General features: G+C 51.1%; 1 protein-coding gene across 5 annotated transcripts in view; it reads left to right on the forward strand.

The window, feature by feature from the left end:
- The window catches only part of CDH23 (cadherin related 23), a 401997-nt gene that overhangs the window by 147548 nt on the left and 242400 nt on the right, over positions 1–12049 (forward strand). For all 5 annotated transcript variants that reach the window (XM_037804411.1, XM_037804406.1, XM_037804407.1 and 2 more), the window contains exon 7: positions 8967–9161. In XM_037804411.1, the coding sequence (XP_037660339.1) occupies positions 8967–9161 (195 nt within the window). The remainder of the gene's footprint in view (positions 1–8966; positions 9162–12049) is intronic.

Below are 12049 nucleotides of genomic sequence, written 5' to 3' on the forward strand. Positions count from 1 at the left end.
GTTTTGCAATTTCATGGTTTTATGCCTTTGCATGGGTCTTCTTTCTGAACACAGTGGTCTCTTTCAATATGGAAACTATGTCCTTCAGATCTGGGAGATTTTCTTATGCTATTTCTTGGACAAATTCCTTCCTTCATTTGCTCTGCTTTCTCTCTCTGGAATTCCTATTAGTTGGTTGTTAAACCTTCTGGACTGCTCCTCAAATCTTCTTACCTTTCTGTCTCATTTCCCATCTCTGGGTTTTTGTTCTACTTTTGGAGAAAATTCTTTAGTTTTATTTTCCAACTTCCCTGTTGTGTTTTTAATTTCTAATAGCTTAATTTCTCTTGGAATATCTTGCTTCAAAGATGCTGCATCTTGTCTTGTCTCTTAAGAATGCTAAAGACACTTTTTATTGCTATTCCTTTTTACTGCTCTTCCCCCCTGTCTTTTACATCAGAGACTCTTGTCAAACATCTGGTGATCTTTGGTGGTGTCCATATTTAAGAGTGAGTCCACATTCAGCTGCCTGGAAGCTCGCTGTGTGTGTTTGGGGCAGGGTGGGATGGGGGGTTGCTTGTTAACTGATGGGTTTCATTACGGGGTGATTAGGTGAGGACCTGGCTGTTTCTTTGAGGGAGCTTCAACCTGTCAGTCCAGACATACCTCGGAGATACTGCGTGTTCGGTTCCAGACTACCTCAATAAAGTGAATATTGCAATAAAGTGAATTTTTGGTTTCCCAGGGCATATAAAAGTTATATTTACACTATACTGTAGTCTATTAAGTGTGCAATAGCATTATGTCTTCTGCTTTCACCTGTCTCTTAAGGCAGTTATATCACTGGTCCATCTGTTTCCAGTTTCCAGAGTTTTGTTGACTTCTCTCATCTGCTGTCATTGCTTCTCATTCTTTTTGTCCTTGTAGATTCATGTATTTTTAAATCCCATATTGTCATTTTAGTGAGGTATTGGGAAAAAAATAGAAATAAATATATGTGTTCAATCTGCCATATTTAATGGGAAGTCTCAATTCTTTTAAAACATTTATTGGACATCTTATATGTAAAAGTCATGGTGCTAGGACTAAAGAGGTGGCCAAGGCAAATAATAAAGAGAGAGAGAAGGATTTGAGAAATTCTGGAGAAGAATTGAAAGCCTGGTGACTGATGAAGAGTGGGAAGCAACAGACGGGGAAGTCCAAGATCGCCCTGGTAGGTCAAGACGCTGGCAGAAATTGGGAAGTCAGGAAGGCATTGTGTAAGCACTTTGATGAATGTCTTCCTTGGGTTCAGAATAGACAGTACACAGCTGTAGAGCTGAGAAGGAGGAACTCAGAGATGAGAGGTCTGAGCTGGCTCCAGAGGAGATGTTAAGCTGCTGGGGAAGCCAGCCCAACCCCGTGGAAAAGTCTTTTGAGTCATGGCAGGGTGTGTATGACTTGGGTCCCAGCCTTTTGGAGATCCTCCTGCCCACAGAGCTGGCACTTGCACCTGACAGCCCACTCTGGTTCTCAGAGAGAACTAGCACCTTTTGAAGTACTGTACACATCATCCAAGAAGATCAAGCACTGGTTAAGAGAAGAAATAACATGAAATGATCTCTTCCTGAGTATTGCAGCAAGAAGTGCTAAAGCCCATGTGTGCATGTGTGGGTTTGTGCACACAGGCATATGTGCATGTGTGGGTTTGTGCATACAGGCATGTGCCCTCCCCCTGACCAGAGGGAGCCAGCTGGGACACCCAGCCTGGTGGGCATTTGCTTCTGCTGGGTTCTCCTCCCTGTTCTGTTTCTGTTTGGACCCTGTTCTCCTGCTCTCAGGTGGTGCCTTGAGATGCCTCTTTGCATATTTGAAAAAGAAAACATCCCACATCTCCTGTATCTCCCATTTCTCCTCCTTCATTCCCACCCCATAAGCTGGAATGCCACGGCACCTCTAAAACTTCATATTCTGAAGTGTCACCCTCCCAAACCACTCTGGTAGGCCCCTGCCTCTAAAGACAGCAATGAAGAGGCATCTGTTTCTGTTTTCACATTCAACAGAAATGAAAGTACAGTTGCACCCCTTTACCACAGGAGCCCCCTTGATCAGCAAGTTCTAAGTGTAATTTTTCTTGTTACAAATGGAGCCCATTTCCTTATTTCCAATGAAAGTATGAAAATTTTGATGTACCCCCTTCCTCCTAAAATTATGGACTAAAGCTCCCCATCAGCTTTCTTCTTTAATCTAGACACTGAAAGCTCTCCCCTTCAGCAATCACTGTCATCCCCGGCCCTTCCATAAAGGGAGGTGAAGGGACCAGTCCCTCTTGAGCAGCAGCTTTTGGCCCACTCTCCACCCTTACTTCTAGGGCCCTGAGGTTTGGAGACTGATGAGTGACCTGAAATTGAATCCCGATTCCATCACTTACAAGCTGTGGACAAGTTGCTTCATTTCCGAGACTCCTTTTCCCCAATCTGGGAAAAGGTTGTAATGAGAAATGCAAAACTGCTGGGCCAGGGCCTGGCAATAGTAGGGGCTGATCCGTGGCAATCCCCTCCATTCCTCTCCGCTTCCCCCGCTGCCACCTCGGCCTCAGGGACCAGCCTCTGAGCAGCACATCCGTGTTCCAAGAGGGTCCGTTCCCAGCTCTGAGCCACCGAAGTGCCTGCATCTTGTCAGAACTCCATCTGTCAGGAATCTATTAGTAATGCATTTTATAACAGGCTTGATAATAAGATATTAAAGAAAGTAGCAGCATCTAGCAAGCATTCCATAAATATTAATAACGCCTTTAGAGATGGCACCTAGGGTGGAAATAGTAGGGCTTTCTGCTGAGATTTGGTCAAGAGAACGGAGTGCATATAACTAGGGAAAGTATCACGAGGACGAGAAGGTGTACCAGGCTGTTTTCCTTTCTCTCCCATCTTCCTTTCTCTTGCTGCTTCCAGTTTTTTTTACTTTTTCTTTGTCCACAAGTTTTCCTTTGTATATTTCTTTCCCCCCACTTTCAGTTAGTTCCTTTCTCCCCAACTTTCCTTCCCTCTTTCTTCTCTTGCCAGCTGTCTTCCCCTTTGGCCCCCCAGTCTGTCCCCAGTCATCGTTCCTGTCCTACTTTTCTTTGTCCCCTAGGTCTGTCCTTCTCCCTTCACTACCCTCTCCTCTTCCCCTCTTTTCACCATTCTCCCCATCTCTGCTTTCTCCTCTCTCTCTCTTTCTGAGGACCATGTCCCCCTTCGCTGGACACACTCCTCCCATTCCAGGGAGCACCCCGAGCACCTCTGCAGAAGTCCAGAGTGGAATGTAACTCATGCTGCATGTGAGAATTGAGCTATTTATCATTATTATTAATGAACAAGATCCTCTGCATGGTGGAACTTTCCTGGAGTCCATTCCCTTGTCACCCCAGGAGTAGCAAGATTTATTTGTCTCTGAATTGCACAGGGTGGCCCATTTACAGCAGGTCCTTCAGAAGCGCTGTGCAGCTTAAATGGGAACGTGAAGAAGGCAGGGACCTGCCCTGCCTGTGGCCTGCTCGATGTGGGCCATTTGCCAAAAGGGACAACCAGTCAGATCGATGCAAGGGTTTTAAAGGGAAGAATGCCCAAGCACACTTCCCGGCCCCCAGGAGGCACAGAGACTTCCCTTGAAAGGCCCAGAAGCTGTGAAGGAGTGGGCAGGGCAGGGCAGGAGGGTGCCATGGAGGAAGGGGCCCTGGAAGCAAGGTTAGGGTGGAGAAGTGGGCAAAGAGGGCTGCCTTGGAAGCAGAAGTAGTCACGTCCCATGTGGTCTTTCTGGTCTCATTCCTCCAAGGACCACAGCTGCTCTCTTCCAGTGAGAAGGTGGACCAAGGCCAGTTTCCCTAATGCATGAGTGGGGAGAAGTCACCCTACTTGGTGCAGACCTGACCCCTAGTTTTTGGCCCTGAGTTCATAGACCAGGCCCATCCTGGCAATTGTTCGGTAGATCCTGAGATCCTGCCCTAGCCACCAATGCGGCCTGGCATCTCCCCCAGGCGTGCCCTGGCTGACTGTGCTGTTCCCCAGCCACGTCCACCCCTGCCACCACCCCGCACGCATGCTAATAATTGCCAGTGGCCTGAGAGGATTTGCATGTTAAAAGGAGTGTCTGGGGACACTTATAAAGAAGAAGAGGGCATTCATCCAAGCCATTTTATTCTTTTGCCCATTATCACCTCCCAGCCATGAGAGGTGTCGGCTGCTGTGGCTCCTTAGCAGTCTAGGAAGGTGGCCAGGAGATTTGCTTTCTGTGACCCGGCTGTGGCATTAAAGGGACAGAATCCCAGCAGGAGAGGAGCAGGGTGAGCTGGGCAGAGCTGCAGGGCTGAACTGGCATTCCCCATGGCTGGGCAGGTTCTGGGGGTGCCAGGTGGGAGCAAGAAACTGAGGCCCACGAAGGCTGACGTGAGCAGAGGGGTGGCCACAGGAGGGGCAGCCCAGGCAGTGTCGCAGGTACCACAGCCAAGGATGGGTGGTGAAGTCCACATCGGCCAAGTGAAGATGAGGCCTGGAGAGGCTTTCAGAGCCCATCATCTCTGCTTTTCTTCCTCACTTCTGCCTGCCCCTGGCTTCTCTGCTACCATGTAACTGTGGCATCTGCATAAAATAACTTTAAGCCTGTTGAGGGGCCACGTCCACCCCAAGCCCATAGCAAGGCTCTTTCTGCTCAGATCCCCATAGGAAACTAGCTCAATTTCTGAGGCCCTACCTGATTGGCCCACCAGGGTCAGGTGATTACTCCTGGCCCAGTCAGGTGTGGCCTGGGTCTGACATCACTTGGTACAAACATGGCCACCTCGCTCCATCCCCTTGAGCAGGATTGTGGGGATAAAGGGCATCTGTGAGCGTGGAGGCAGTGATTGGCATCTCTTTGGGCGGGATGGAAAGAGCACAGTACAGGAGTCCAGATTTCCAGTCACGGCTCTGGTATGAACCACCCGTGAGACCGTGGAACAAGACACTTTCCTTCTCTGCGGTGTGCCAGGCTCAGGGAGAAGCGTTTTATTTTTTCCAACCTCATCTATGAGTAATTCTCACAGCATTCCCTAAGGGGTAGGTACTGTTAACAGAGCTTTTCTACAGATAAGGAAACTGAGGCCCAGAGAGATTAAACAGCATATATCTGAGGGGTCCAAGCCAGTAAGTGGAAGGCCAGTTTCCAATGACTCCCAGCTCATGCTCTCAGCCACCAGGCTTTACTGCCTGCAGTGTACTTGGAAACCCAGCTGCACCTGACTCATAGGTGAAATCTCTTTGCATTGATGCAGACCTGTGTGCGCATCTGTGCATTTGCATGGAACAGCAGCTGGGTGCTGGGAGAAGTCCCCCATGTGTGTGCTGACGGGTGCCCCACCCCCACTTCCCTGGTAGAGCATGGCGCCCAGGACAGGAAAAAAAGAATTCAAGAAGTTAGCATTCTTTTCCCTCCAGTGGCTTGTCCCTTCTAAGTATATGAATGGCTCTTTGCCAGGCCCATTTAAAACCCTTTCTAAGTTATGCAGAAATTAAATGGGTTTTCACCACAGGGTATGAAGCAATCCAAGAAGGTCAAACACCGGACTGTCACCTCTTTTTCCTCCATTTCCTCTTTCTCCTTTCCTTGGATCTTGCTCTTAAATCCCCTGATCGGTTGCTCAGAGAGCCTTTGCCCTGGACCTTGTGGGTGTGGACAGTGAAATGTCCTCATGTCCCCCAGGCGGGGAACTGGAGAGCTGACATTCTCATGGAGCTGTCCCTCTCCTCGGGGCACTGGCTCCAGCAGACGTGTTGCAGACTGGCTGAGTGCTCTGAAATGCTATCTAGCTGCCACCCAGCAGGCAGGCTGCTCTGAAATCGTAACTTGGCCATCTCTTCTGGCGGCAGGAGTCAAGGCCCCAGTGGAATGTTCTGTTCTGGATTCGTGGGGCTGGCTCTGTCACTCACATGCAATATACGTGTTAGATCTATAGAGAGGGAAGGCCAGAGAGAGAAGTGTAGGCTAGCCAAGAATTGTGTAAAGATCTGCCCAAGCCCATTGCCACCTCACTGGGCATGGCTGGGCAGAGACTGGCTTCACTGAGCCCAGCACCTGGTGAGTTTGGTTACCCGGGCTTTGTATGTGGTGAGCTGAGATAGGTATTTGCAGGGTGCCTGAGTTAGTCAGGGCCTGGCAGGAAACAATTCATCGCAGATAGTTCCAGTGAACAATTGCGACTGTTTACAACTGAGGACACTTTACGCAGGGATGGACAGGGTTAGGGGGAAAAGAAGGATGTTGGGGCACCCCAGAGACTAACAACAATGGGAAGCTCTTATTCCGCCCTGGGGCTGAAGGACAAAGGGGAAGGAAATACTGTTCCTGGAGCCCTGGGAGCCAGGGAGAAGGAGCTGCTGGCTGAGCTGGAGGGTGTGGGAGATAATACCCCAAACTCTTTCCCCTCCTGCTCTCTGAGCTCCTGCCAGCACCCCCCATTGGGAGAACCCAATGAAAGCCACCCAGCAAGGGAGCCTGGGAGATGTAGTCCATTGGGATCCGTCTGGAGAGTGGGGGGTGGGGTGGTGTGCAAAGCAGGGTTCCAAATGTATCTTGGGGGGTGGGAGGAAGACAGGAAACGCCCAGTACAAAGTTGTTAATATTCTGGGTGCTTCTTGACACCTCCCTGCCCTACCCTTCAAGGTGTTCTTGTCAACGCTGCTCTAGAAGACATTCAGAAATTAAAATCACAACTGCCATCTTCTAAGCACTTATGGGCTGGGAAGCTTACACTTATGAGCTCATTTACTCTTCACACCAACTCTATAAGATATTACTAACTTCAGTTTACAGGAAGGGGATTAAGGCTCAGAGAGACTAAGTAACTTGCTCAAGGACACAGTGAGACTGGGACTCTGGAAGAGGTCTGTCCATCCCTGAAGCCCTAGTACTCATCTGCTTTGTCCCTGTGCAGACTTAATTCTCTTTTGGAGGGAAAGAGAGCAGCTGTTTTCCAAGCAGCTGAATCAGGGAATGCAGACCTAGCCAAGGAAAAGCAGATTCAGAGGCCCAGAGGTGTGAGGAAGCCTGCTGTGTTTGAGAAGCACAAATAGCTGGACACCACCAGGGCACCAAGTGGAAGGGAGGACGCAGGGCCAGACCATGAGAGACCTGAGTTTTATGCAAAGAGGAACTGGGGAGTCATGGATGGTATGGAGGAGAGGGGACTCCCACTGTCTGCCTACTGCCCCCAGTGCTGGTTGGAAAAGGGCAGGATATGAGCCTGTCTATACAGCTTGATGCTTGCCTGCTGATGGGGAGGATCAGCAACCTCAGAAAGAGACAACGCAATTCCATGACGTTATTCTCAGAAGGCACTTATCAGTTTGTCGAGGGGCCTTTTAAAGAACACCTTTGCCTCAAGCAGATAGCTCCATCAGACCCTGGAGAGGGCTGCCAGGTTGCTCAAGACTGTTCCTCAAAGAAAGAAACTTCTTGAGAGGGTGCTGTAGAGCCCAGGTCAGAGCCAACAGCACAGAAAGAGGGCAGCAATGTGGGTGCTCAACTCCCACAAAGCCCTGCGGGAGTCAGGAGGGACCCAGCCATTGTCCCAGTAGAGAGAAAACATAAAAGACCGTCCATTTTACATCAGCATCAGACAGGGGAGAAGTTGTGAAAAAAGCATTTAGTATGGAGCTAAGAACAAGAGCTCAAAATTAGCTAAACCTGAATTTAAGGCTTAGTCTACCACTGTCTGGCTGTGTGACTTTGGGGAGTTACTTAACATCTCTGAGCCTCAGCTTCCTGTTCGAAAAAGATAACAGGTAGCACCTGGGAAGCTATTTGTTAAAGAGTTAACAGATGCCACCCCTGGTACAGTGCCTGGCCCATAGCACTTAGTCAACAGAGGCAGTGACTATTTTTGCTTTTCTGTCTCTGCAAAGAGCCTGCTTAGATTGCCTGATCCCCAGATGTGTCTAGAGCTCACTAAATTAAGAATAAATTAATTCACTCAACAGCATTTACCAGGAGTGGCTTACATGCCAAGAACTGTGATAAGAGCTGCAGAGATGAGAGCTAAAATCAGGCAGGGGATACAAACAAATACTGTGCTAAGTGCTATCATAGAAATTCATTCATTCATTTGTTCATTCATTCATTTACTGAATGACCTGCCATGTTCCAGGCACTGTGCTGGGTAAGGCAGATAGAGTCCAAATAGTACATGTGTTGTGCAGGAAAATGGGCCTTGACCCAGGAATTATAGGAGAAATGTGGGTGATAAAGAATTCCAGGATTGCCATGGGATCATGCATATGAACAGTGGGGAGGGGCGTGGGAGCTGCCCTGCCTTAGGAGTGTGGAAGACCTCTGGGAGGAAGTTGCATTTAGCCAGAGACCCCAAATCAGAAAGATGCAGGGGTCTGTAATGCAGTGTACAGCAGAGGGAATCACGGAAGGCTCCCAGGAGGTGGTGACATTTGAGCAGGTGTTGTGGGCTCTCTGGTGGCAGTCTTCTATGGCCCAGGATGGCATTATGGATGCCCCTCCCCAGGGCAAGCCAGGTAACCTCCGTGGTGCCAGGCCAAGCCCCCAGTGACCCCTGCCAGACCCTTGTAGCTCACACCTTCCTGCAACCTGTCCTTGAAACCTCAAAAAATGCAAATTCCCGGTTGCCCTCTGAGCAGCCCAGGCCTGAGTTTTGGGCAGCCAAGGGACACCTGACAGAGGAAGCAAAACCAGCAGGAAATAGGTGCCTGGGGACTGAAAGTCCCCTCATCCAGAGCTCCAGGATGAGCTGATCACCTTTGGAACTGGTGCTGTTACAGCCACCAGGAGGCCATCAAAAAAAGAAAGAAAGAAAAAAAGATACTGCATTTAAAATTCCTCTGAACCCTCTTAGAATAAAAATTACAAAGCCGCAGGTTGGTTGGCTGGAGGGACGTGGTTAATGGGCTTTGGGGGAACCGTCACTGATGGATGCAGCAGCTGGGAGCTCCAGCTCACCCTTTTATTTGCTTTGCTCTCTTCCCCAGAACACACCAGTGGGGACGCCCATCTTCATCGTAAATGCCACGGACCCTGACCTGGGCGCAGGCGGCAGCGTCCTCTACTCCTTCCAGCCCCCCTCCCAGTTCTTCTCCATCGACAGTGCCCGTGGCATTGTCACAGTGATCCGAGAGCTGGACTATGAGACCACCCAGGCGTACCAGCTCACCGTCAATGCCACGGTGAGTCGCCAGCACTGGGGCCCCAGACAACCAGATGTTGTCTATCTCTCACCCTCAGAGGGAGCAATGGGACATTCTGGATGGCACGTGACCCAGTGGCTTGTTGGTCATGGGTCTGTAATAATGATGGCAAGAGCAATAATGACAACAGCTGATGGTACTGAGGTGCGTGCTGCATTCCAGGCACTGTGCTGAGCCCTCGGATGAATCATCTCCATTAAACCTCCCAATCGCCCTGTGTTATAAGCATTAAGACACTTGTTTTCCAGATGAGGATACTGAGGGACAGAAGAAATTCAAGGTCACCCAGCTAGTAAGTTGTGGAGAGCAGGATTCGAACCCCAGCAGACTGATACCAGAGCCTGCCCTGGTAAGCACCCTAGGATGCCCATAGTGCACGGTGTCCTCTGATCGCTGAGAGGCAGGACAGAGGTATCAGCCCCAGCCCAAAATGCAGGAGCCAGCAGGGTGCAGGCATCCTGGCTTCTCCTGGTAGAGCAGGGATACTCACGCAGCAGGGGACATCCGCCTGGGCCAGGCAACATGCAGACCCCTGGGAATTCAAGGGGGTCTAATTCAAGGATTAGTCAGTCAGGGGAGGGAGGCAGGAGAGGAGGAATTGTCCCATTTTATGGATGACACTGTTGGGACTCAACGCAGCTGATGAGTACTGGGAGAGCAAGAACTGAAACCCAGATCGTCTGACTCCCAGGCCTGTGCTCCGACCACCATGCCCCATGGCCAGGAGTCTTTGAGGCTCCAGAACATCATAGCTGCTTGGTCTTTGATGCAGCTGTTTGCAAGGGCCTGGGGAATGGGTGAGCCTCACCCTAAATAGGGTGGGACCCTGTGTTCCCCGCTTCGCTGCTCCTGGCTGCTGCCTCAGGGCACAGCTGAAGCCATCAGCTGGCTGCAGAGTGAGGTGCTGGCCTGTTGGCTTCTAGATTTCTGTTTCCAAAGCTCAGGCCAAGAGTGCAAGAAACTACATGAGTCCCTATTGACCATCCAGGGCCTGTTTTCCTGACACACAGAATCCACCCCCTGGCCCTGCACCACGGGCAGCATGGGCCGCTGGCAGTGCTGGGGGCTCCTCTCGGCAGGTCATAGAGCAGTCTCCTGGCTCCCTGGAGCATTCACTGCAAATGACGCCCATATTCTTTTCTTCTCCCCTGGTTAAGTTTTCCTTGCCTGGGAGGAGGTGTGGGCTGCTATTTGGAAAACTGACTCCTGGAATCCAGGAGACAGGCCAGCCCAAAATTTGCTTTTTGTACGTACCCATAGCGTTCCACAGCCTTCCATCCGCACACACCTGTGCCAGGAAGCGCGCAGATGCTTGCTCTCTTTCTCGCTGTGAACCGGTCCCCGTGGGGTAATTTTCACCCTGGGTAAGAATGGCCTTGGCCGGTGAGGAATAGACCAGAGCGGGGCCAGGCGAGAATATGGGTGGCCTGAGGCGATCAGGAGGCCTGGGCTCCCGCTGCGGTGATGAATACAGTTAAATTGCCGTTAATCTCTGAGCAATCAGGCCTTGAAGCAGTAGAACAGGAGGGGCCCCCCAACTCCCCTGGTAGCTGTTGTGCGCGAGAGAGATGACTTCCCCACCTGATCCGTGGGGGAGTGCTGTGCCCTTGACTGCTGGGCATTTCCCCACAGAGATTCTCCAGCAGGGAGCTGGATGGGCTCCCAGCCGCGCTGGATGGGCACCAGGGTGGGGAAACGCGAGGACTCCCCTGGGGGCGAGCTGCAGCCCCCAGAGCCACAGCTGGGATCCTGGCAGGGTGCCTTCTCCACCAGATGTTCCCACTGTCAGCCCCTTTCCCCAGTCGTGGAGTCCAGCGTGGGTTGGATGGGGGCCTGGGCTGCAGGGACAGGTCTGTAACCACAGGTGTGGGACGGGAGGGCAGGTGTCAGGCTGGACAAAAGCCAGCTGGCGGCAAACGCCTGGTAATGACCAATCAGCAGCACTGGCATACCCTGCCCAAGAGGACAAGGGGCTTCCTGCTGAGCCACCCCCCTGCTCTAGCCCCATCTGCCTGGTGGTCATTCCCATCCCTGGCTGGGAGTGGTCATCAAGGACAGCACCCAAACTTGGGCTATGGGCCCCAGGGCCTTGGAGCTGAGAGGCTGTCTCCTGTGGCCCCTCTGCTAGGCTCCTCCTGCCTTTGTATTCTGCCCTCCCATGCTGTACCAGGCCCCCATCCCTGAACACCTTCCTGCCCTCCCTTTGGCTGCCCTGAGGACCCTTAAGGACAATCAGCCCTTCTTCTCCTCTGAGGCTCCGAGGCTCTGCAGCTCTCCCCCTGGAGGGCAGGAGCAGGCACCAGGCTCCTTTGACTCATTGTTCAAGTCATCCCAGGCAAACCAACAGAGATCTAACCTACCGACAGTCAGTCGCTCCTCAAATCCCAGACCAGAGAATGTGCCAGCCCAAGGGTCCATAGAGGCCATAGATACGGAGATTAAGACTCTGAGAGGGAAAAGAATTTAGTCAAGGCTACCCAGGAAGTTAGAGACTGAGCTGATGCTGGGACCCTGATTCAAGGCAGTGAAGAGCAGATTTTTGCATCAAAAGGACCTGGGTCTGAGTCCTAGCGACACACTCACCAGCTGTGTGACTCAGCACAATTCCTTAGCCTCTCTGAGCCTCTAACTCATCTGAATAATGGAAACAGAAATACCTACAAATCCAAAAGGGGTGCTTAGCACAGTGCCTCCAGGCCCTTGCAGGGTTTATCACAGTCCACCATGCATGAGGGTAATACAAGATCGGTTTCTCAGTTTCCTTTCCTGGTGAGCTTTTATGGGACTGAGTTCCCAACCCACTAGGAGTGTTTAAACATTGTCTGCCTGGCCACAGAGGGATGGCCTGCATGACCTCTCAGGATTCC

Source organism: Choloepus didactylus, chromosome 15 (genome assembly GCF_015220235.1).
Source record: "Choloepus didactylus isolate mChoDid1 chromosome 15, mChoDid1.pri, whole genome shotgun sequence".
Lineage (NCBI taxonomy): Eukaryota > Metazoa > Chordata > Mammalia > Pilosa > Megalonychidae > Choloepus > Choloepus didactylus.